This window comes from Oreochromis aureus, linkage group 13, assembly GCF_013358895.1.
Source record: "Oreochromis aureus strain Israel breed Guangdong linkage group 13, ZZ_aureus, whole genome shotgun sequence".
In the NCBI taxonomy this organism is placed as follows: domain Eukaryota; kingdom Metazoa; phylum Chordata; class Actinopteri; order Cichliformes; family Cichlidae; genus Oreochromis; species Oreochromis aureus.
Window position 1 is genome coordinate 12,811,821 of NC_052954.1, and position 24,313 is coordinate 12,836,133.

The 24,313-nt window shown below is 40.5% G+C and overlaps 1 protein-coding gene across 1 annotated transcript in view; it reads left to right on the top strand.

The window, feature by feature from the left end:
• macrod2 (mono-ADP ribosylhydrolase 2) overlaps window positions 1-24,313 on the top strand; it is a 397,426-nt gene that overhangs the window by 361,222 nt on the left and 11,891 nt on the right. The window contains exons 9-15 of the mRNA XM_031737688.2: window positions 757-835; window positions 7,395-7,433; window positions 9,070-9,129; window positions 13,664-13,702; window positions 14,133-14,171; window positions 15,645-15,914; window positions 16,462-16,524. Coding sequence (XP_031593548.1) covers window positions 757-835; window positions 7,395-7,433; window positions 9,070-9,129; window positions 13,664-13,702; window positions 14,133-14,171; window positions 15,645-15,914; window positions 16,462-16,524 — 589 coding nt within the window. The remainder of the gene's footprint in view (window positions 1-756; window positions 836-7,394; window positions 7,434-9,069; window positions 9,130-13,663; window positions 13,703-14,132; window positions 14,172-15,644; window positions 15,915-16,461; window positions 16,525-24,313) is intronic.

Below are 24,313 nucleotides of genomic sequence, written 5' to 3' on the forward strand. Positions count from 1 at the left end.
AACAGATGGTATCCCCCCCACCACCCTCCACCCCTGTGGAGCTCTGCTTCCACGTAGAGACAGAAGCACCTGAGACAGAACTGTGGCAAGATGCTCGGAACAACCTACTAAATAACAGTGCACTGACACAGTGCAGAAGACCTGCCTGTTTTAAAGGGAAATGGTAGCGGCTCCAGATATTTCAGGGTCTGACTGAAGTTTAATAGCTAATGAAACTATCCTTGTTGTTAGTTTGGGAAGCATTCTCATAATACTGTTTTTTATTACATTGAAACAGGAAATAATAAGTCAAAATCTTGTTTTATATTAAACGCTTTTGATTTCACAAAATATGTATTTGTGGCATTTAAATGAGGTTTCAGTACAAAATGTAATTATTCCGTGTTTTTCTTTTCAGCATTTTTAATTATGGCTTTATAATTAATTTGCTACTGCTCTTGTAATTTTCAAGTTTATTCCTTAACTTTTAATGTTGATTTCATGTCCTTTCACATACACAAGCTTAGGCCCTTATCACACGCACCATTAAATAATGCCTATTCTGATGTAATGTGCCGTACTACGTGCCAAAAGTTGTCCCAGCTTGTATTGTTTAGATAGTCTTTGGGGTAACTAATTAGATTACCGAGTGGCGACCACTATTGTCAGATCTAAATTTGTCCGGTTAGTTTTTCTTCATCAGATTCACAGAGAGCCCTTTCGGCAATGAACACACTCATTAATTACTCTTCTGTATCTTTTCTTCTTCCCGTGCAGATCAAACGGGTCATTTTCTGCGTCTTCCTCGAGACTGATTTTGCCATCTACAAGAAGAAAATGTCTGTCATGTTTCAAGGTACGTGTATTCACTCGCATCGTTGCTGGATCATTACATTTCTTCTGCTACCCGACACTTTGTTGTTGAATTGATTAACACGCCGACTTTCTTCAACTTTTCCAAGTTTTGGACAACCTGTGATGTCACCGCCTAAGTAACTGAACATATGCATACATGTGTTCAGTTAGTTAGGGAGTGACCTTGTGTATCCTTGGAAACATCTGCAGTGAGAATTATCCTGTTCCTGGAAGCAGTAGTGTAAGGACCTGTCAGGTTTGGGTGACACCTTTAAATGCAAACATATTCAGCGCAACCAACCGCACAGCCTTTGGGGAGATTAGCGGTGAGAATTTATGCCGACAAGGTTGATAAAATAAGTGTCAGGTTCTCTACATATTGCCTCACGATCTACCTGACCTATAATAGCTGTCTAATGGTTCGTGTTCTTGCCGTGAATGAGCGAGCTGATATTTCACGTGATCACTGATAGTTTGATGAGAATTTAATGCCGGATTTGATTGACTGTAATAATAGTACACAACAGCAATTGTCTCCTGAAAAAAGCTAAAATATTCCAGGATGCATAGCAACCATGACCGTCCTCTTGGTTACTGCTCTCCAATTGTGTGTGTGTGTGTGAAATAAACAAACATCCATTATCTTCTACTCCCACTCTCCTTTCTGTCCCTTGCTCAATTCCCTCCCCCCTTTCATGCCATCATCTTTTTTTCCGGGGACCAGGAGCAGTCACCAGCTCTGATGGGGGCTCCACAGAGGATTGAGTTGAATAGCTGGGGAGCTGAAAGAGGCTGGCTGGCTTCACCAGCCTAGCATTACCTTCCATTTACCTCACTTTTCGCTCCTCACCTCCCCAACGGAATACCGGCTCTCAGGCCTTCATCTCGCTGCTCCCAGATGGAGAGTGTTTTGTTCTCCCTGCACTCCCGTCATCTCTCCCGCTCCCCGCCCAGACTCTTCCCTGAAAGATTACATTCTGAGGAGAGACCTTAATTATACTGCCTGCCCCCATGCACCCAGCACCCGTCTCATCATATTAGTGCTTTGAGATGAGAATCTGGAGCTGTTGTTCTCCAGTTATCACTCTCACCATTTAAAAAGTGCTGTGAGTGGATAAATGGCCTGTATCTCCTTGTGATTGGGAACAGGGAAGAAGCAAAATGACAGCTTGTGTGTATGCGTGTGCGCGCCACGTAGGGCATTCAGAAAAGTTTTGAGACTCATATTACTCTGAGCAAAATCATTAAAAACTATTGTGTACCAAAATGTAATGAGTTGCTAATAAGGGAGGCCGAGGTCAGTCTTTGATTAAATTTGGGGTCATTTCAAAAGGTTACTACAGCACACACCGTGATGCAAGTGCTTTTGACATCAGTGTCTTACCTGTCACGTGTCCTTTGACCCCTGAGGTCAGGGCCACCTTTGCCCATCTTTGCTCTTTGCGGGCAGGAGAGGATAATTGGCTTAATAAGCATGACATTCCCACTCAGGGTCACTGTCTTAGTTAGGCAGACACCTTCACACCGCCCTCACCCACACCTCTTCTCATCTTTCACCTCATGTGGAAGTTGAAAGAATTTAATTCTCTGTCAAAACAAAACTTCTTTCAAGTTTTGCCTTAAGGAAGAAAAGAATGCTAAAATAATTAGTTATGCTGTGAATGTAGGCTAGACACTCACAGAAGTGACTGGATTCGTGTGTTTTATCCAGCCACGCCGCACTACGTAGATGGCTTCCAACAGTAGTTGAAAGGTGTTCTTTGAAGAAAGAAGTGCTGATTGGTATGATTGCATCATGGTAGGTAATGCATAACCCCATAGTGTGAAAAGACTTGCATTTAGCCTGCGCAGAATGGCAGTAGTGAATCAGAGGCTGTGAATTAGCTCTGCAGGTGTGCTCGAGCACTTTCAGCACATCTCATCATCCTCTCTGCTAGTGATAGACAGTCAGGTAGATCTTACGGCAACACTGAATGCATCACACAGAGACTTGAGACCATTCTGTCTCCTGCAGCATCCTCTCGCTTTCAATAACCCTCTGTCACGTCTGCACTTCCTGTTCTCCTTACTTATTCTCACTCGTGTCTCCCTTTATTCCTGTGCCACATGCTCATTTCCTTAACCCTTCACACCCTTCATTCTTCCCCATTACATTGAGGAGAAGCTTCTCCATCACCTCCTTTATTTGCATACTGTTATAGAGCTCTTGTGAATGGTGGCCTTGATCTTTCTGTAATTTGTATGTGTGTGTGTGGTTATGCGAAACTCGGGATCTTCCCCGTGACATCAGTTTCAAGGATGTCTACAGCGGCGAGTACACATACAATGGATTTTTTTTTTTTTTTTATTGAAGTCTTACTATTCTCATTTTTCATAGTATAGCCGCTTTCCTCATATTCAAGCAATCTGTCAAGTGACAATGACTGGAGCAGGAATGTGTAAACAGGACATTTGCATACAGGAAATTGCTTTATTACAATGTGCATTTCCACAAGCTGTCAGTGTGCGAGAGCCAAAATACGGTTACTCCTTTGCAAAGGGAGGAAACTGAAAAATAGCCTGTGCTGACATGAATACTCAGACACACCTGCATGCAGGCACATAAGCTGTGACACACGTGCACAAAACAGGAAGTGGATTTTTTAATTTATTTTTTAAAGATAAGAGCAAAGATTAGAACTGCGGTGTGCCTGGTATTTGAGCAACGGAGCAGCTGTTTGATGAGGAACGATGGAGTCCTCACAGTCAGACAGAGTATTTTATGTAGCTCGTGAAGATCGGCATGCTTTTGGATCTTTTGGAGTCATGAGTTTTCTCAAAGATCCCCCTCTAACATCAACACTGAATCATGCAAATACATAAACAAGCTAAAGCACACAGCAGCACAAGCTGTTTGTTGTTGGGGGGTTTTTAGAAGGCGAAACTATCAAGTATGAACATTAATTGATTAAGAAGCAGAGCTCAATCAATGCAATTAATCATAAAACACGATTCTATTATGTATTCTGATTGGCCTGATTGACCACACGCTTCCCGTGCCACATATTATTTGCGCGCATGGAAGCAGTCAGGCATCTGTAGTTGTAGAGAGTGAAAGCATGTTGAAATTGATTCTGGGTACACTCCTCCACTAATATGATCCGGGTGGCTGCCCACAAGCTGGGCTCCATCTCGTCTTCTCCTCAATCAGCCACAGTGCTGACAATATTAACACAGACCACAGGACTGCAGAGGCTGCTGCATTCTCTCCAACTGTTTCACCCACTTTCCAGTTGACATTTATTTACATAGCTTTTTAATACACACTGTATGCTCCTCGCCTCTTAACCCCTAACCCACACACACATGCATACACCCACCCGGCCATCAAATGTCCATAGTAAAAGAACCCCCTCAAACCACACCACTGCTTTTACAGCAGTAAAGCTGTGGTATGCACAGGCTTTTATCACACACATGTAATTTGTTGACGGAGGATATGAAGAGCTACAGGATCCCTGTGAGGGGTGAAAATGAAGTCTGTGTTGGTTTCACGAGGCTATCCCTCAGGGCAGGGAAATGAGGAGACCACGGTGTGTTAGTGATGTTATTGTCAGAGAGCACACTGAGTCTCTCAGTCAGCTTCGGCAGATACGAGGTTCCTGCTTTAGCCCTTCGTATTTGAAAATGTTGGGGAGCTTGTGCATAAATCAGACATGAAAATGGACAAATGTTATGTGCTGCTTATCTGTGTTTTTGGTGTTGGCTGGTCATGGTTACCCGCTGATAATTTAAAGGTTTAGAATTGCTCAGTTTAGGGACACTATTTTAAATTTAAATATGGCCATATCGTTTCTCACAAGGTATTCCAATTTGTGAGTGAATATGTAACCCTAAAGGAATAGTTCATTCACCATCTATTAAGAATTTAATGATAGGGTCAATACTTCTTTCCAAGAGTCAGATGAGAGGATCAATAACACTCTCATATCTATCTGTTAAAAAGATGGAGACAGTTAAGCTTAGCATGGCATAAAACACTGGAAAAAAGCTGAGCTCCATCAAAAGTGGAGAAAAAAATACTGAGTACCGTGCAAAAGTCTTGCAGCAATCCTTATTTCTTGTCATTTTTTAAAGTGGTCTTGCACAGTAGTTCTGATAATCTTTGCACATTTATCTTTGTCTTAGCTTTTTCTCTCATTGTCAGTCCAGTCCTTGTACATCACCATTTTCAAAGGAGTGGTTTTTAGTTTGTTAAGCCACTGGACACTGAACTATGAATCATTCAAACATAAAACAGGCACCTGACTTGAGGGATGAATCAGTGTTGTGCCTACAGACAGCTTAGGGCAAAAAAACAGTTTTAAATTGTGTCTTTGGGCATTTTGTTACTAGAAGCTTCTCACAAAAACACATCATTTGTTCCATTTTTTTTGGTTGAAGCTATGAAAAATGCCAAAGATAACACAGCCTGACAGACATAAAATATTATTTTTGCACTAACTGGGTGATGCCCGAAAGCTGTTGGCCAAAACACTTGGCAGATCTTGATATAGTGTGCAGTGAGTTCTTAAAAAAATCTCAGGTAACTGGACAAAAGAAGTATCTGAAAGTTATGACCATGGTCGTTCAGCTGATCCATCTACTGTTCACTGAAACCTCCTCAGATGTGCTGTTATTGGAAGCATGGCTGTCAAGAAGCCATTCATAAGAAAGGGAAACATGCAGAAAAGGTTAAGGTATGCTAAATTAACAAGAACTGGACTCAGTGGCAATACGTCCGATCCACTGTGCTGACCCCTTTGGAAATAAGGGGGTAGTTGCACATTAGTTAAAAAAAACAGTTTTCCCTGTTTTTACCTTATATAATCGATTTCTACATATGTTTGCACGCTTCAATAAATCTCTGCACCGACTTCTGTTTTCCTAGAAAATATAAAGAAATGAGTGGTAGCTCAAAACTTTTGCACAGAACAGTATCTATACACCAGTATATTTCAATATACTTCACCAAAATACAGGAAAACGAAAATTTGGGGTTTAGTCTTTTTGCTAATAGTCTTTATTGGTCCAGTTCGGGAACAGTCCTGGAGTTTCACTGTGACTCTGATTGGATAATTACTGAACTTTGCTACGTGGTTGCAGATTTCTCTTCCCCTGCTTAGAGAGTTTATGCTAAGCTAACCATGTACCAGCTATTGTTTCACATTTAGCATACAGACATGAGAGCAGAATCAATCTTGTCATCTATTTCTTAGAGCGTGAATAAGCCTGTGTACTGTCAAACAGCTGATCCTTTCTCATCAGTTATCATATCACGTCATCCTGTTTAAATGTGTATGCGATTTCTTTGGCTTTACGCCCTAGAAAGAAAGCAAGAACCAAAAAAAGGTCGTTCTGGACTATGAAACATACTGCATCTTCCCTGTATTGAGCTGTGATCATAGCAGAATCATGTGTGGCCGGAGATGAGACACCTGATGTTTCCATTCTTGCGCTGTTGTAGTGCTGTATCAGTGGACCTTCCTTTGTTTCCCCAAGCAGGGTTAGATTAATGCACTGTACCCTTTTATTCAGTGTTATACAAAAGAAAAGCCTGTCGCTGGATCCACTGGGAGCTCTGATGGTTACACTTCTACAGAACAGATGACAACAGCCTTTCATCAAAGCTAACGCTTGCTTTTGCTTGTTAACCACAGTGCAATCATTTCACAGACTCCTGCACAGCCACACACACACATATATAAAAATACACGTGCCCTCACGAATAATGTAATCCATTCATATGAACTGTGCACATAAAAAAGGCAAGTACACATGTACTGTGTATATAGTGGCCTGACACAAGGCATCTAGAGGCATGCTGAGCTGTGCAAGATCTGAGTGTCTATGAGTGTGTGTTGTGTGTAGGAGCCGTGAGCAGGCATCCACAGTTCCTCTCTCGCCTCATCTCTCACTCTGCAGTTCCTCCTGAAGCATAAACATCCAAAGCATCCGTCTCATCTCGCACTGTGCAACTCAACTCATCCACCCAGAACACCTCTAGTACACTCAGTCTGTCTCACACAATAGACTTACAGACAAAAGAAGAGAAAATCAAAGGGGTTTTTTTTGTTTTTTTTAAAGACGCAGTTGTCCACGCCAGCCTGCAGTCCTTGTATTTTCAGGAAATGGGAGGCTTTATGTCATTTCTGCTGAGCCTACCAGCATAGATATAATTGGAAAAGAATGTTTCACGAATGTGACCCCCTCTCCCCAAACATATACCCACATACTCAGTCATTTGGTGTAATAACTCTCGATATCCAAGGCCATCTGGTGGGAAATTGAAGGAGGTTGTTGAGTGTGATGAGGAACAGGAGGTGAAAGAGTTTCAGCGAAAAGCTTTTGGAACACACGAATGTGATCGTATTTCCCCGATTTACAGGGGTGGGTGCAGGTTCGAGTTTCATTGTTTGGTCTCAGCAGACGGCATCATAACACTGTGATATTCTAATATTATAATCATGTTGCCATGAGTCGGCTCGTGCATTATAAAAGAGCCTGGTTTGACACGCTGTCGTTTTCTCCCCCTCTGCCAGACAATGACATGGAGGTTACAGAGGAGCCGCCGAAGGAAGGTGAGTGACAGAATATTTCATGGTTGCCTTTTCACCTTAACACCTCCATTAAAGCACACAGAGGGTGAGTGAGTGGTGTAGCTTCAGCTTATGACAGTGATTTGCTGGGTTTCGCGAAGCAGACGAAATTGAATGTTTATGCATTTAGCGACAAGTTGAATCCCAGGCCTGACTCATCGCTGTTAAAAATACTTCATGTCAGGTGCATTACATTACAAGAGCTTATATCAAAGCCAATTCCCAACACCATTCTCTTCATCCGGCTTACGGGCACAATGCTTTCAGACCACCTAAAGCGAGTGACAAAGAAGCAGCAGAGCTACATCCCTCCGCAGCGTGCACCGGGTGATAGCACAAACACAAACTGTCAGCGCATAATGCTTTTATCACCACACCATCTTGGCACAAGGCCTGAACGTACCAGATACTGCTTATCAGGATAAACTACTGACATTTGTCTGTGCGCTGATGTCCTGAATAAGCAATGGCACAAACTGATGGCCACATAGAAGCGCGTGTGTGCGTTTGAATAGCAGAAACAATAGCCATAATAACATAATAACAATAACAGCAGTTTGGTTGTTACTTGCAGACGTACAGTATAAAATTCAGTTTTATGAGATGTTTGATAAATGTTTGATACCGCCTGTAGCAATTCTCTCCAAGGTAGAGTGTTGCAAAGCGGTACATGAAGAGCTTTTATTTTTTTTTAATTGTGATCACAGTGGGATTAGCAGTGAGGTTTTCCCACATCTAACTGCTCAAACCTCATAGTACATGTGCAGCCATCTGAGCGAAAAGCAATGTTAGTTTTACTGTCTGCAGAAGAAAGTCTTCAGATTACTGTAGATGTAGAAACGAGGGTGCTATCAAAATGTTTTCCTCCAAAAGTCACCCCCATGATCTACCAATTACACGCATGTGTGTTTTCACTTTGGGTGAACATAAAAGGGCTGTTTTATAAGTGCACTGTAAAATGTGATATTCCAAAGTGAAACAACGTGGCTGAATCGTAAAGGCTTGGTCGAGAGGAGCTGTTTTTTTGTCTTGACCAAGTGTGTTGTTTTTTTTTTATTGTATTCCTCACCAGCTATTTTATGCTGCATACAGTACCACACTATACTGAAACAACCCCTGATAATTCCTGGCTCTGTTGTATCATCATACTAGCCCTTTCCTGGTCCAGTTTGGCCTTGTTTGATGGGCTTCTGCACTGGTGCCAAGGACTGGCCTTTTATTCTGCTCCATCAGCCAGAGTTTGAATCAGTCAGCCTGGAAGCTATTCAAAGGCTCAAATGACTGCAATTCTCACACGGAATGACGCTTTTGTCCCAGACTCTGGTCTGGAGTTGGTGTCAAAGCCTCACATTCTTCCCCTTTTCTCCCACCAGCGTCATTTTTATCAGGCAGGTATAAAACAAAACACAAGAGCCATCACGCTCTCCCACGGGCTTTTGTCGCATGGTCCGCAGAGACAGAACGGCCAAGAATAATCACTGCTTCAAAGAGTCAGCTTTACTCACACCATCTCACTCACCTTGATGCCAGAACGACATGCTCTTTGCTTCCTGGTAGCGTTTTGGGATAAGGATGCATCTGCCCAACTGAATCACCGTTTATTTTTGTTGATTTATAGATAACACAAAACCACCTACCAAAGCAGCAACCGAGGAAGAGAGCGAGGACAACACCAGAGGTAGAGTGTGCTCGTTCTGACTGTGCACGTTTGTTCCGGCTCCTTCTTCTTAACGCGCCAAGGAAACTTTACTGGCAGAGGAAACACTGATATGTGTTTACTTTAAAAACAATTGTTGTGTGTGTATAAAGTAAAGGAGCGTTCTCTTGGTCAGTAATCTCTTGCTCTTCTGATGCCAAGTTCCTCTTTGGGGAAATGAATACAAGATGAAGCTTGGTCTTTTTAAAAGAATGTTTTCTTAGAGGCAAACTTGTTTAAGAAGCCATTATCTGGCTATTCTGCAGTTTCAGCCCCTTTGGATGTGTAATATTGAAACAATTATAGGCTTCTCCGATACGATGGACCAAAGATAATTAGATTCTTACACTGGAGGGTGTTAGTAGGCAATTAAAATCGTACACCATCCATTTGTCTTCAAGCCTTAAGGTTGCAAGGAATTTTTTGAAGATAGCAGTCATGGCTGTTGTCTTTGGGGAAACCGTTCCTCACACTGATTGTGAGAGGCTGGTCTAGATAGTGCAGTCACTTCAAGGGCGCCACAGCATTCTGTGTTCCTCAACAAAGCACAATAAGTCTTTCTCCCTGCCTCTTCAACATACCTTTGCCATAATCCACAGTAATTCAGTATGATTCACAAATTCAATCATCAGCATTAGAAGGGCATAAGTATTTTGTAATAATCTTTATAAATCCTAATTTATCAGGCCCCGCAGCTTAATAGTAACTAATCCATTCACAAAAGGCCTTGGCACAGCTTTCTAGCATGGGAACAGTCAGTCCTTGACACAACCTCTCTCACAGGGAGGCAATGAAATGATTTTGTGCTGCCTGCACTGTAAAGGTTAGGTCTGGTTCGATGTAGCACATAGGTGGGATTAATCATCGAAAACACTCAAGATTGCACAAAGCAAAGGAAACGCTAAGTGCAAAAACACACTGTCAGTTACATAAAACAGACATTATAAGGTGCTTGAGAGCCTCGTGCTACCTCTGTGTACCAGAGCAAGCTCTTCTAGCAACTAAAATATGTATTTCACTCTTTCATGCACTATAGTCATTGGTAGTGAAGGACCTTCACTACCAAAAAGCATCAACTCTGCAGCAGAGTTGGTGAAGTGTGTCTGTCAATATGCCTCTGTGGGATCCATTACTCTTCAGGGAATTCACGCCACAGTCCATGGGTCAGATATGAGGGGCTTTTAGTCACAGTACTGATGAAGGGAAAACATCAAGGTTTTCTCCAATGTTTTCCCCTGATAAATACACTGGTTAGTGGACTGAAGGTAATTATAGGATCTCTCCGTCCCACACAGAAGCACTGCTGCATTTACAGTTCTTTTGTCACCTCACAAGCAAAAGGCCTCTTTCGCCTGAGTGGACTCAAGGAAGGAGACAGTTAAAAGCACACAATTAACACATACGCCCAGGCCAAACATAAAAGAGCAAGTAACCTGTGGTAGAACTCAGCATTCAAACAACACAGCAGCTCCTGTTTTTGAACACAAACAGCATCAAAATACAGCTTATTTTGATACATATTTTTCATTTAATTTTCAAAAATGATATTTCACTACACAGCATACCATACATGATACAGTCATATTAAAAGAACAATGCAGGTGGCTTTCAGGTTTGATCAACAGCATTTTATCTCTTCTTCAAATGAAGCTAACATGATCCAACGTCACCGGCAACCATCCCTGGGGAGTATTTGAAAGGTGGGGGTCACAGACTGACTCTGTGTGTGTGTGATGAGCTGTGCTGTGATGTAATCCACATGAAACAGAAGCACAGCATGCAGACGCCACAAGCTATAGAAAGAAAAACCGAGAGAGGTAAAAAGGTGGCTGAGACACGGAGGTGAACGCTGGCACGGAGTTCCAAGCTGGACTCTAACCTCTTTAGAGCACACCTGAGTTGGCAAGCGGCACTACAGTGCCCATTATTTGATATCAGATTGGTATTAGTGAGATTAGTGTGTTACAGGACGCAGTAAAATGTGGACATTAAGCCAGAAATCAATGCCTGTTTGCCTGGAATGCTTGAGTTTAGTGGGAAAGACCGGGGATAGAGAGGGGGGGATGGTGAGAGATGGCACAAAGTGGACATGCAGATTAATAACGCTACGTGTGGACAGACAGTGAGCCTCTCTGTGGGATGCCATCTAGCTCCGTGGTACCCTATAAAGCATCTCTCACAAATGCGCTTACTCTTTACTCTGTACACACACACGTCACGTGCAAAAGGTCTTTGAATGATTGCTATTGCTCATGTTTTTCCTTTTTCCTTTACACATGTCTCATGAATTTTTCACATTCCCTCATTTTTTATCTTTTTTTCCTGTCCTTTGCTCCACTTTGCTTTAATAAAAGGAATAGTAGAAAGGCCTGGGGGGAGGGGGGGATTGGAGCCGAGCTAATGGTTGGATGTGGGTGTGTGTGAGTGTGCACGCATTCCAGTTAACTTGTTCCCATTTCCATTTATTCCCGTCTGAGATATTACTTTTATTTACTAGTAAACATCAACCACAGGTGATGTTTACTTAACAGGCGTGCAAGTAGGGTACAAAAGGAAGGCTGAATATCAGCCTATAAATTGTTTATGTCCTTGTAATACTGTAGCCCTGAATGTGATGTAGACATTAATAAATCATTTAAGTGTGTGTGAGACGAACATTTTATTCAGAAAAACATTCAGCTTTTGCTCAGTCAACAGAAGTGCAGGCGAGTACCTAAAATTGCCTTTTTGTCACCATGTTTCTTGAAGTGGAATTCATCAGAATATTGACAGTAAAAGTCTCGAGGTGTTGCCCGAACCCTTCTGTGTGAAGTATGTCAGACCCTTATTTACAGTGATGACAGTATTGTATAGCGAGCACTGGGTAAGAAAGCTATGGCAATGCTGCCACCTGGTGTTTCGTATTGATGAATGAGCGATATCCTGAAGGTGTTATTTGGGTTTTTACCTTTTAAAGAGACAGCATTTAAATGGATCTTACCTCAGAGCCTTTAGAAGTCACATCTGCACAATACATGTATTTGTTTTTCCTTCATTTTTGCGTGTGGTCTTTTGGTGTGTGTGTGTGTGTGCATTTAATCCACAATCTGTCCCACGTTTTCCTTTATCACAAATTGAATGCAGTTTCATTCAATAAGCCAAATACAAATGATCAAATAACAAAGAGGAAATTACAGTCTGCCTTTTGTCATATCTGATAAATTGTTGTTTGGGACAGATAGATACTTTGGACAGATACAAGGCCCTCGCATAATTTTAAACAAAAAGGTGACCTCAAGGCTAGCGGAGGATTCGTCTTAAGTTGTTTTTCCCCCCAATGAAGTATTCTTTTCAGCCCCCTGTCTGTGGCTCTATCTCAAATGCCAGTCATGATTAATAGAAAGGCTCGCCATCTACTGTGTGTCACCAGCATTCTGCATGATGGACAGAGATACTTGAGACAAACATGCAGCACTGGTACAACTGGCCTTTTTCCCATTTAATGGAGGCTGGCATTTTTATTGTTCTGAGTGCAGGGCAAAATTGCATAGATATGAAAAATGGTTTCTCTCTGCAGCTTGTTAAAAAAGCAATTATAGAAGCTGCACAATAGCCATTGTAAAGCATGTTCTCTTATTGGTGTCATGGCTTTCATTTACTCAATTTGTCCCAAATGTCATTGGTTTATGTGCCTGTCTGTGTGTAAGAGTGCAAGAAAGCGGTGAGGAGGGTGGGAGTAGTAACAGATAGGATTTTTATTCATATCAAATTCTGCCTTTTGTGCATCCGGTGGACATTTCTATGGAGTTCAGTTTATAGGAGGATGTAACAGGATAAAGGCTCTAATGACTTGAAATTATAGTTTGGTGATGGCAGCACCTGTGTGAAATGTACGAGTAACGTTCTTCAAATATTGCTATATGTGAAGCATATATATGCTTTTATATAAAAAGCTGTAAGATGATTCATTTTTATTTGTTTATAACCAAAACTGCAAAAATATTTATATTCAGTATAGCTGACCAGGGTGAGTGACTACAACATCGGCATGTTACTTTATGCACGCAACATAAAGTAACATGCCCTGCAAATATTCAAAGCACTACTGTGGCTTATTACTTACCCAATGCTACAAATTTAAGAGCCTCTTTCTTATAACAAAGACTCAAAACTGCTGTCTTAAAGCTAGATATGTTAAAGACCGCCTCTGTTGGTCCCCTGTTGTGTTTATGCAAAATATAGAGTAATTAAAATGTTATTAGAAACATCAGTAGCAAGTACTTGTAAACTCAAACATGGACAGAAAGTCCCAACAGTGTAATGCTGTTTCAGTAACGAAAAATAACTTAGGTTGGACGTTGCTGCTTTAAAATGCGGCGTCAACAGCCTCAAAATAAATCCTTTGCATTAGGAAGATAAACAGCTAAACAGTGATCATTATTATGACTGTTTCCTTTGCTTTTTAAAATGAATGACTGGTATTATTCATACCGATGCCTCTGTTTGGCTGATGATTTTTTTTCCTCTCCCTTTTCAGGTACAGAGGGAGGAGGTGATGAAGATAACGGTGACAATGGTAATGTAGCTCTACGGACCATTAACGCATGTTCTGAGCCTCTCGGCTCTACCGATGCTTCTTGATGTCATTTGTCATCAAAAATTGAATTTTTTTTCTTTGTTTCCGTACAGTCTTTCCATCCCATGTGCCACCACTCTAACAAAAAAAAGTTCTCTTATCACAGAAGCTTGGAACAAAGAAATCCCTCAATTATGTATGGCTTTAGAAGTGACATTCTTTTTCCCTTCGTTTTTGTCACTTAATTTATGCATGTCTTTGTGGATCCATTGCTCTCATACTGTAGAACAAAGGCAAAGCTACAGAAAGAGATGGAATGAAAAGGCTGTTTGAGGTGATATCGAAAGCCGAGTCGATTCAACTCCAGACGCTGGCGTTAAACTCGTATGTTTTCTGCTCTTTTGAATTTCTCTTGTCTTTCTAAATGTAGGTGAACCTCAAGATGTGGAGATGGAGAGTCAAAGTCAAGGTATAGTACAGTTACAAATCAAGGGTCCAACACTGGTGGCAGCGCGGTTACGTGTTGTCTGGGTGCAGACTGAGATGTGTGTTATTTGTTTTTTTTGTCCTGTCTTCCTCCCATAACCCCCAACTGGTCGCAGCTTAGTTCTGCTGATGGTTTCTTCCTGTTAAAATGGGAGTTTTTCCTTCCCACTGTCACCAAGCACTTGCTGAAAGGGGATCATTTGATTGTCGAGGTTTTCTCTGTATTATTGCAGGGTCTTTACCTTACAATATATATACAACAGTGTTGATGTGATTTGGCAATATGTAAGTGAAACTGAATTGAATTGAATTGAATTTGATTGAAGCGCACAATGAGAGTTGACCAACATCCAGCTTCTCAGTCGCTCGATCTTTTTAGTTCAGAGTATTTCTTCCTTTTTAAATCCAACCTGAGCCATCTTGTCAGCAGAGCAGAAATAAGTAGTACACACTGTTTTAAATGTGTATGTATAACACACCCAGAGGCTCTGATGTGTTGTATTGTGCTGACAGCAAGAGCCTCAAATGAACTGTGTGTGTGTGTGAATGTGTTTTAAAGGAGCAACTATTAACTTTGAGCCAGAACCATTTCTCTTTTCTGAATATCCTCTGTGCTGCTGGTATATAATTAAGATTCTGCATTTGCATACTGGCAGCGCCTCGTCTCTCCTCTGTTTTTGTTTTATTCAAATCCAATCCCATTGACAGCGATTTGACAGATAGAGCTTCTCTGAACATGAATTTTGTAGATATTCCATGAGCAAGTTATAGCAAATGCTACCCTGGGATGGTATCCAAGACCTGAGATATGTAATTACTTTCTCATGAGACATAAACAGAGAGTTAGGAGCTTGGAAGAGCAAAAATATACAATTTAAAACAACACCTGCAAGATAATTCTGCGAAAAAACAAACAAAAAATGCTGCTGTTACATCATTCTCAAGTGTGTGTGTAGTGCAGGTGAAATCCAGCCACCACAAATCAATATGATGTTCAATCTGTGGTCTTGGTTACTTAGTAAAAAATGTAGTCTTTGTGCACAAACCAATACATCAGATACTGTTTTCATCCACATTTAGCTTTGTGTTATTTTTTACACTCATATTTTGTTCTTTGACTACTAATACTGTACATATTTTTGAAATATAGATGACTTTTCTTTAAAAAGAGAAAAAGACCCTCTTTTTGGCTGCACGCCTCCAAAAGACACCCTTAAAACCTCCACCATTCCAACTCTTTTGGCGATGTTTCCTTCTTTTCTGTTACTTCCATTCAAACTGACAAAGAGCTACCTGTTGGTGTGAATGTGTTTAAGAGATTTCTGTCAGCAGTAATGAAGCACAGGTTTGTTTTGTGCCACATGTAGCTAGATTTAATAGTAAGAGCTTTGACTCCCAGTGTCTGAATTAATCCTTCAAAATGTGCTTCCTGTTATTTATTTATTTGTGCCTTTAGATGGTGATCCAGCAAACGCAGAGCAAAACCCAGAACAGCGTGACAGTAAGAATGAAATTCAAAAGAAAGATGGCGATAAAGCGACCGATGGGGATAAAGACACCGATGTCGATAAAAAGACTGATGGCGATAAAAAGACCGATGGCGATAAAAAGACCGATGGCGATAAAAAGACCGATGGCGATGAAGCGACTGGAAATATCAATGAAGGAAGCCCCGCCCACGATGAAAACAAAGGTCAAGAAACTGTTACCAACGACAATACAGAGGGTAAGGAAGGTACAAGAGAGCAGTTTGGCTGTGGGTTTTATCCATTTACATCAAAACCTCTGAGATACTCAGTGTTGAAGATAAAAATGATTTCTGATGATGATGATTTCCTTGTTTTTCTGTTGTTTCTTAAATTACAGTTTAATATCCGCAGGAAATTAGGCAGGAAGATATGAATAAATCAGTTCTGTTCATGAAACGTAGTATAATAAAATAACTAAAAACGAAAATAACTAAATGGAAAAACAGATGTTAAGATTTTTTTTGTTCTATCAGTAATGTAATGTTACAGTACAGAGCTGGTTAATAATAAATGCACAAACGTTTCAGCTGTACAGACAGAATAAACAGACCCAAGCGAGGAGGTCTTGGATCTTAACTGTATGCAGACCGAGCCTCACGGTCCACAGCACATGCATGTTTTAAGGCATATTAACAGAGCTGCTCTGACTGAACACACGACAGGCTGAGCTGTTTTTTTGCAGGCCAATGAAGACACTTGTGTCATGTTAGGGTAAATGTAACATCTGCTTCCTTTCCTTAACAGAGGAAGTGCAGCCTCCTCAAATGGAAGTAAGTGTCATGGACAAACCTGACGAAAATATGGAAGGTAAGATCTGATTTGTTGGATTTGATTTGTATGAATGTGGTTTTCTGGTCCAGTGTGATGCATTTGTATACTTGCATACTGAATTTGTATTTTTTTGGTCTGTTAGTAGCACTAGTTTATACTGGGAATCAGTTTCTGCCCACCTGAAACATCAATCAGTATAGAAAGTTACAACGACTGCAGGGATCCACAAGTGGCCAAACACATCTCCAGCAGCCATGATGGTGATGCTAAGAACAGCCAGCATCACATTACAGCATATTCTAAAGTTATCAGTGACTATTATGACTATGTGGAATCGGCATTGTTCTTTACTTGGCAGATTTTCCCTGAACTGATCATTTCAGTCATAAAAATGACTGTATTTAGCTGTCAGCTTGGTGAAGACGGCGACAAACCGTCTATTTCTCACTTTGATTAGCTGGTATCGCTTTGAGTAACTGCAGCCACTCCAATAATCAGGCTTGCTTTGCAGACTAATGGTATCAGCATATTTTTCCCCATACCTTGCATAGCAATGATGCTGTGTATCATAATTGTAGCATGCTAAATCACAGCCAGTGGTTTTTACTACTACTAAAAACATGTACTATTTAACTCGTAATGCAATAGTGCTCTTATTTTCTCCTTGCAGAGTCTGGTATGGAGTAACATTTTAATGCTTCTGATTTGTGTAATAGATAGCTTAACGTAGCAAGAAGCTAGGATTAGAAGAGACTTTGCAGGAGAGTCTTGTGTCAACAAATCCTTTGAAAAGTGTTGAGTCTTTATCCAGGGCCTTGCATGGCTTATTGCTCTGTCCTATAAACCAACACTGATGTCCCAAACAACTGAAAAACAGATCAATGGGCTAAACCATTGGGTTATTTATACTTCATCAGTGTGAGCATGGGCACTCTAGTTTATTTGTGGTCATCCATATACCCTCCTGCTGCTGGGGTGGCTAGGCTCAGGAGGTAGAGCAGGTCATCTACTGATCAGAAGGTTGGTGATTCAATCCCTGGCTTCTCCAGTGTGCATGCCAAAGCACCTTTGGGCTCATTAATTAAAGTGTGAATGACACAAATAAAGCGTGTGTAGGGAAAAAAAGTACTTGTTATAGAAAAGCGCACGATCTAACCAGACTATCTAGGAGTAATGAGTATATACTAATTAACAGATGGAACATTTTAAGAAAACAAATGTACATTTTTATAGTACTTTAAGCTCTATATATGTGTACTTATTTAAAATATTTTCATGTGCAGTAAGAAAGTGTCTTAAGGCTAGGTGTAACGTAAAGGATTGTTATGTCAAGTATTCAGACATAGGTTGAGATATTGTTTGTTGTTAACCAGAATAAAACATTAAATATGCTTTACTATAGAAGAAAACAATCTCTTAAAGTAATCAGCTGAAATTGTACTTTACAGATACTTTGTTGCGATCGCTTCTTTATCATAGTTTCCATATATGTAGCCTTTATTTATTTAAACTTCTTGAAGCCATCCACTTACGGGCTTCTCTCTCAGCATAGGCACAGTTTGTTTCTGCACAAATAGATTATCTGTCTTTGTTACCACATTTTTCTCTGGCTTCTCACTGAGTAATTCTCTTAAGAAGTTAAGGCTAAAGTTTGGAACCCCAGCCACCCCACTTCCACTAACACAAAGGTCTCAGTCACTCTCTTGCCTCTATTTCACTTTCTCCTTGACTGACATTCAATTAATTTAGGGTGAGAGTGAACATTCCTGATAGATCTGTCTCAGATAGCCTTCTCCATTCTCCCTGAAAGCCAGTGAAATATAGCCTTCAAACTCTACAGGATTTCCTTCAGTGGAAAGCTTCACTCCACCCCATTGACTGTCTCTTGCCTGAGCCCGCTACTGTCTGTCACCGTCTAGGTTTCCATAGGCTACATACTGCGTGGTGGCACAGTCGGGCGGTAAACAGTGGTGTCACTCCTGATTGGAGGCAGATTGCATTTGGTATAGATGAGCAGGGGCCTTGGACGGAGTGCAAACCCAAATAATCTGAGATACTGAATATCATGCAGACCAACACAGCCTGGCTTAGCCATGCGTAACCAGCTATTCACAAGACAAGACCAAATGATTCCAGAGCAAATAACCTTTTATTAAACATAAGTGTAATCAGGCTGCCTGCTCATGGCCGTAAAGGTTAAGTCTGCTTCACTGAAAGAGGTAATATAATAGTTCATAATGATGGGACGAATGCATGAGAAATCAAACAATTTGAGGACATAATATGAGGTTGCTGCACATATACGCACATATGTCTGTATGTAAAGCCTTTGTGTGTGCACACAGGGATCTTCCGAGCTTCCATGTGTGACCTTCTGCTGGATTTTCAACACTGACATGAGATTATATATCCACTCTGTACATTAGGTTCCTCTTCATGTTACTTATTGATTGCTTCTGTCAAAACATCAGGCAGTAACTGAAAGCAAAACGTACCTCGGTTAAGTTTTGTAACACATTTGTACATTTCTAGAGTACATAAATACCGTTGAAGATTATCTTGCCATTCAGTCAAACAGATGTTACATCTATCATATCTTATATTTGCCTCATTTACCCAAGAAAGGATTTGTGTGTTTTATTTAATTTTTAATCTTTGATGAGCTGAATCATTTTTCCTTACTTTTCAAACTGCCTATAACTAGTTAACAACTTATGCTGGTTGCCTGGCTTTCCAGTGCAGCCTTTCTTTGCAGGACTACATCTCCCAAATTATTCACAGACAACTTTTATTTTCGCATCCCTCCTTCCCTCCATGGGCTGTTGTCCTCCATAGTGTTCGTCCAGTAGCAGCATGGATTCTGGTCCGCACCACTCTGTCGCTCTGAGTCTGACATTGTTGTGTGTTGCATTGCAAGCGCAACAAAAAGCACTTCTAAATCTTTGAGTGGCCAGAGCGTATGGGCTGAAACTGATTGGAAATCGCTCCCAAATGTATCTTGGATCCAAACTGCAAGAATGTTGTCTGTTGTCCAGACTTTCTAAATCCATTCTGGATAAAGTCTGAACGTGCCATAAAACGGATTTAGGCTGGCAGTCTGTGAAATCCTGGGTAACTTGGCTGCACGCACTAATCTCAAATGTGTATCCATAGGATCAAAATCATTGGAATATGGTTAATTATATATATACATATATATATTTTTTTACCAGTGATCTTGCCTTACCATTTCCCATGATGTGCCCTCTTAGTGTGAGCTAACATTACCAATTCAATCATCTCCAAAAGTCTCTTTTTACAAGAATTAGCCATATCTGACTTACCTCCTGCCAGCAAGACTGACAGTAGCAAAAATACACCTTTACTTGCACTTCAAAGACCAAAGGCACTTGTAAACAAGCATCTGGCTTTGGGCTCGGTGTGTGTGTGTATGTGCGTTTGAGTTTAAAAAACAAAAAGAAACAGAGAGGTAATTACCACGAATCCCATAAAAATGCATTAAATAACTGATGGCCACGGAGCTACATTGTTTAATATTTCTTCCCCAAATGTATCTGTATCCATGTATCTGGTTGTTAATTGTGTGAATTTTTTAAACACTCGATTACAGGAACCTGGATTTCTAACCTGTGTCGTAACCCCATAGATTCAAAACAAATTCGTGCGTCGTGTTGAGCTTAACTAGTGCTTTAAAGCATTGCAAATTAAAACTCTGAACATTAACGAGTTAAGATGAAACCATCGTTGCCAATTTGCTATCAGTGGCCAAGATTAAAGATAACTCGGATGCCCCTAATCACAAAATCAAGGGGAAAAAATCAGTTGAGAAAGGAAGACTCATTGGCTCTTGTTGAGTAAAGCTTTCTAATTTGTTGCTGGGATAATTGTTCACTTGTGTACATCATTTTATTGACCACAGAGCAGGATTTGCAGTAACTGTAGCAGACATCAAAGAGCTACACTGTTCCTGAGGTTGTGGATGCATCCTTATTTAAAAATTACCCACTTGGTATTTTCGAGTCTTTTAAACATTCATACCGGGAGGACACGCTGATTAACCTCATAATGAGCAGGTTACAATGTTCATATTATTATTCACATTGAAGGATTTATTACAGGCAGACTGTGTATGTCTCTGCAATTTTCTTAAAAAGCCATCCTGTTTTCCACTTGCACATTTATATCTGTGGTCTCCCAGTTGCCAACAATGTTGGTTGACACCCCGCAGCTCTCACATAGCTCAATATTACACATATGGAAGTGTGTATCACAGCTAAGCATGTCAGTCCCAGAGGAGTCACACTAAATATCGCAAAGCTGAATAAAACAGTTTTGTGTTGTTCATTTTCGCTGTCGTCATCTTTATAACTTGTTAATGTAATAATTTATTCAGTGAGTCAGGTTTTATCACTTCGTATTACCAACTACGCCCATCTCGTGTTTATCTTTCTTGCCTGTTTGTAGTATAAATATGTAGCTCGGTTCAAGTATTTAGTCCTCCTGTTCTTAACTACATATCTATATCTGTCTGACTTCAATGCAATTTTACAAGCATCTAAAAGCAATAACTGAAGTGAAGATTATATTATGGGTTTTGATCTTGAGTATCTCTGTGAGGAAGAGAGATATATGAAGGAAGGCACAGTAATATATATGTATATCTACACACACATCATCTTGCACGAGAAATATGATTCTTTGCCTGATAGGAGGAATGCTATAAAGGCTCCACATATTGAATCAAAATCTAAGAAGCCTATATTTATGAATATTCATAACACACTTTAGAATGAAAATCGGGGGCTAGATTGTTATTGTGTTTGGAAGATCTGTTCAGCAAGCCTTGTTCTGGTGACTTGTGAGAGTGGGCACCCGCTTCAGTGAGCTCCTGGAACACTCATAAATTAAAATAAGAGTCTTTGCCTAAAGCTAGGAATAAATAAATCTGAATTGTGAGCAGAGATTGTTTTTCCTTCATGCAGCGTGATTTTCCTACAGTAGTCGATAGCTATTGTCTTAGCTCCAAAGGTAAGATTTAATGGCTGCACAGGTTCAATGTCACTGAATAAACAGCAGCTCGTCCTTCTTTCTTATCAGGTTTTTAGCAGCCTTTACCTACAAGGAGCTTTTGCATGTTATAGATTGCAAATGTTTTATTTATTTTTTTGCTCTCTGATGATATTTATTGTTACGTGCTTGTCAATTTAGTATGTGACCATTAGACTTACAATTTTGCTCAATATATTCCTTCAAAACATTGCTCAGGAAACCTTGCAATTAAGGAAGCCAGAATCTTCTATATGTAAGTGATCCTAAAATTTTCCTACCTTTGATTAAGCTGGCCTCTGGCAGAGGCTGAACAGGGATGAAAGGAGCTCCTTGACTATGGAAGGAGGCTACTTTAGCGGGGTGGCTGGGTGCAGACCAGACGGACAAATAAGGGACAGACTGTAATGGGATACTAAAGCCAAGCAGAAGGAAGCTTGCAGGGGAGACAGAGAGACATACCCAGCAGGTTACCACAAACATTTCAGCCTCAACACAGCAGAGACAAGGCCCCATTACACAAATACAGAGCTTACATCCCCCCTGCTCCTCTGTCCCTCAGTTTTTCTTTGATTCCTTTTCACTGCTCAGAGTTGTTCTGTTGTTTAAAGCATCACAGCAACTAAAGAAAACTCAACTTCATCATAATTATCCAAGTTTTCACTTGTTATTTGAATGCCTTCATTTCACAAACTGCAACCACCAAATGTGTATTTTTTTTCCCCGCTGCCCTGGTGGCCGGGATGTTTTGAACATGCCGTATTGATGGCAGTGACTGCTTTATTTAGCACTGTGGCTTTGCCACAACCACTCGCAGCTTACTGTATGCGAGTTTATGATCAAAAAGCCCAGCTGCATCCACGAGTACCATATGGTGCCCAAGAACATGCACACAATCCAGCTCTCACCTCTTCACAAACAATAACAAAAAAAGTTTCAGATAGAGGCTCAAAAAAATCCCCTTCTAACAACCGTCTGGAGAATTGGTTGCATTTTCTTGTTAGGAAGGTTTATTTGGGGGGATATTATTGATTTCTATGTATTTTACTTCCTTATTGTAGCAGCTTGAGTGGTAGAGACCAACAACAAGCACAAATGGCTCTTCTGAGTCCAGCGCACTCGGAGGCTCGAAGTTCCAGTGAATTTATCCCACAGTTACTAGTATACTCCACTTAGAGTTTGATGTCGCTTTGCATTTATGGTCCTTTGTCTACAAAAGCAAAAAGCTTTACTTAATTGGTTGTATTGCACCCCTTTGTCTTGGTCTTTTGTGAACAGTGGGGTACTGGTGATGTAAACCTAATTTTGGAGAGCAGCGCAGCCTTCCCTGTGGCTAAGGGTTGTCAGCACACAATTAACTTTTGGCATAACATTGTATACTGTAACACTGTGTGGCTCCTAGGGGAGCAGGCTGCCACTAGATGAAGATACTAGGCTAAACTTATATTTTATAGCCTTTTATACCGACTGTGAAAGTTCAGCAACAGCAGCTTTACCAGTCACATGCTGAGGCATTGTTTCTGAGTACAGAGTGGTCACATTAATGCAGCTTTTCTCCTTATTATTAAAATCAATTTGACTCCTGCTTTTGATGTGCTTTAGCAATTTTGGGTTACTCTGTATCAAATAAACATAACAGAAATAAAAACACAAACGCTTCTAAAGCTTTATCGTGAAATCCCCGCTGAAAAAATGTAGCATGTTCATATCCAGTTCATTTAGACCGATAATGAAACCAACAGTTAACTTCATCTTTAAGCTGCTCACACACAGTTCGCATCGCTGTGAAGTTGACGGCTGGTCACTTCAGACGTTCCAGGATGCGGTTGCCTAGGTTACCCTCTAACTTATTCTTAACAATATTCTTTTCTCTCATTGGTAGTCGGTTTAACTTTGCTTCAAAGTTGAGAAAAGTTTATCTTGGGCCCGCCCACTTCCCATCACCAGCGGTTATTTCACCCACAGTCACTTGAAGTTGTGGAATGCTATTCAGTTTCCGTGGTCCCTGATCACCACGTTACTGCGACGCTTCCAGTGTGGATGTAGCTTTTAGAATTTCTCAACATAGTTCTGCCGTTCTCTCCTTTAGTCAACAACATACATAGAAAGAAGGATGTAGCACCTAGAGAGGTATACTACCAAGGAAGTTCAACACAGCCAGAATTTTGTTGCAATAGCTGGTTTGGCAAAACCTAAAACCCTGAGATAACAGGTAATACAACGGTGGTTACAGCACCTGTGTGCACTAGCATGCAAATATCATACAAAAATTATTCATATTGTAGTCTCTTCTATTCTACAGAGATTATCAGGTGAAAAAAGGGTGCTAAAAATCTACAACGAACATAAAAATAAAGAACAATGAAATGCAACAGTGTTACAAATAATATGAGAGATTAATGCTGCAGAAGTCTGGTCATTTAACATACAGAGAAGTTAAATTTACATTTACATTATTTGTAAGGTGATGGCTTCACATTAGAGTCTGAAACTTTAAACTGCATTCATTTAAACATGAAATTAAATCGCTTTAGTTTGTCAGCAGATCAAAGTGAAATTTATTTTATTGATGGAACAGGTGTTGATGTGTGCTCTGGTAGCTGCACACCCAGGAGTTTAAAAGAGACTTAACAGCATATTAGAATCGACTATAATAACATTTAGACATTTTCAACACCTGCGGACTCACAAGACAATGCAAGAGTCACAGAATCGTTGTTGCACTTAAAATAAATAAAAGAATCGGTGAAATTTTGAACATAACCTCCTGACCAGGCAA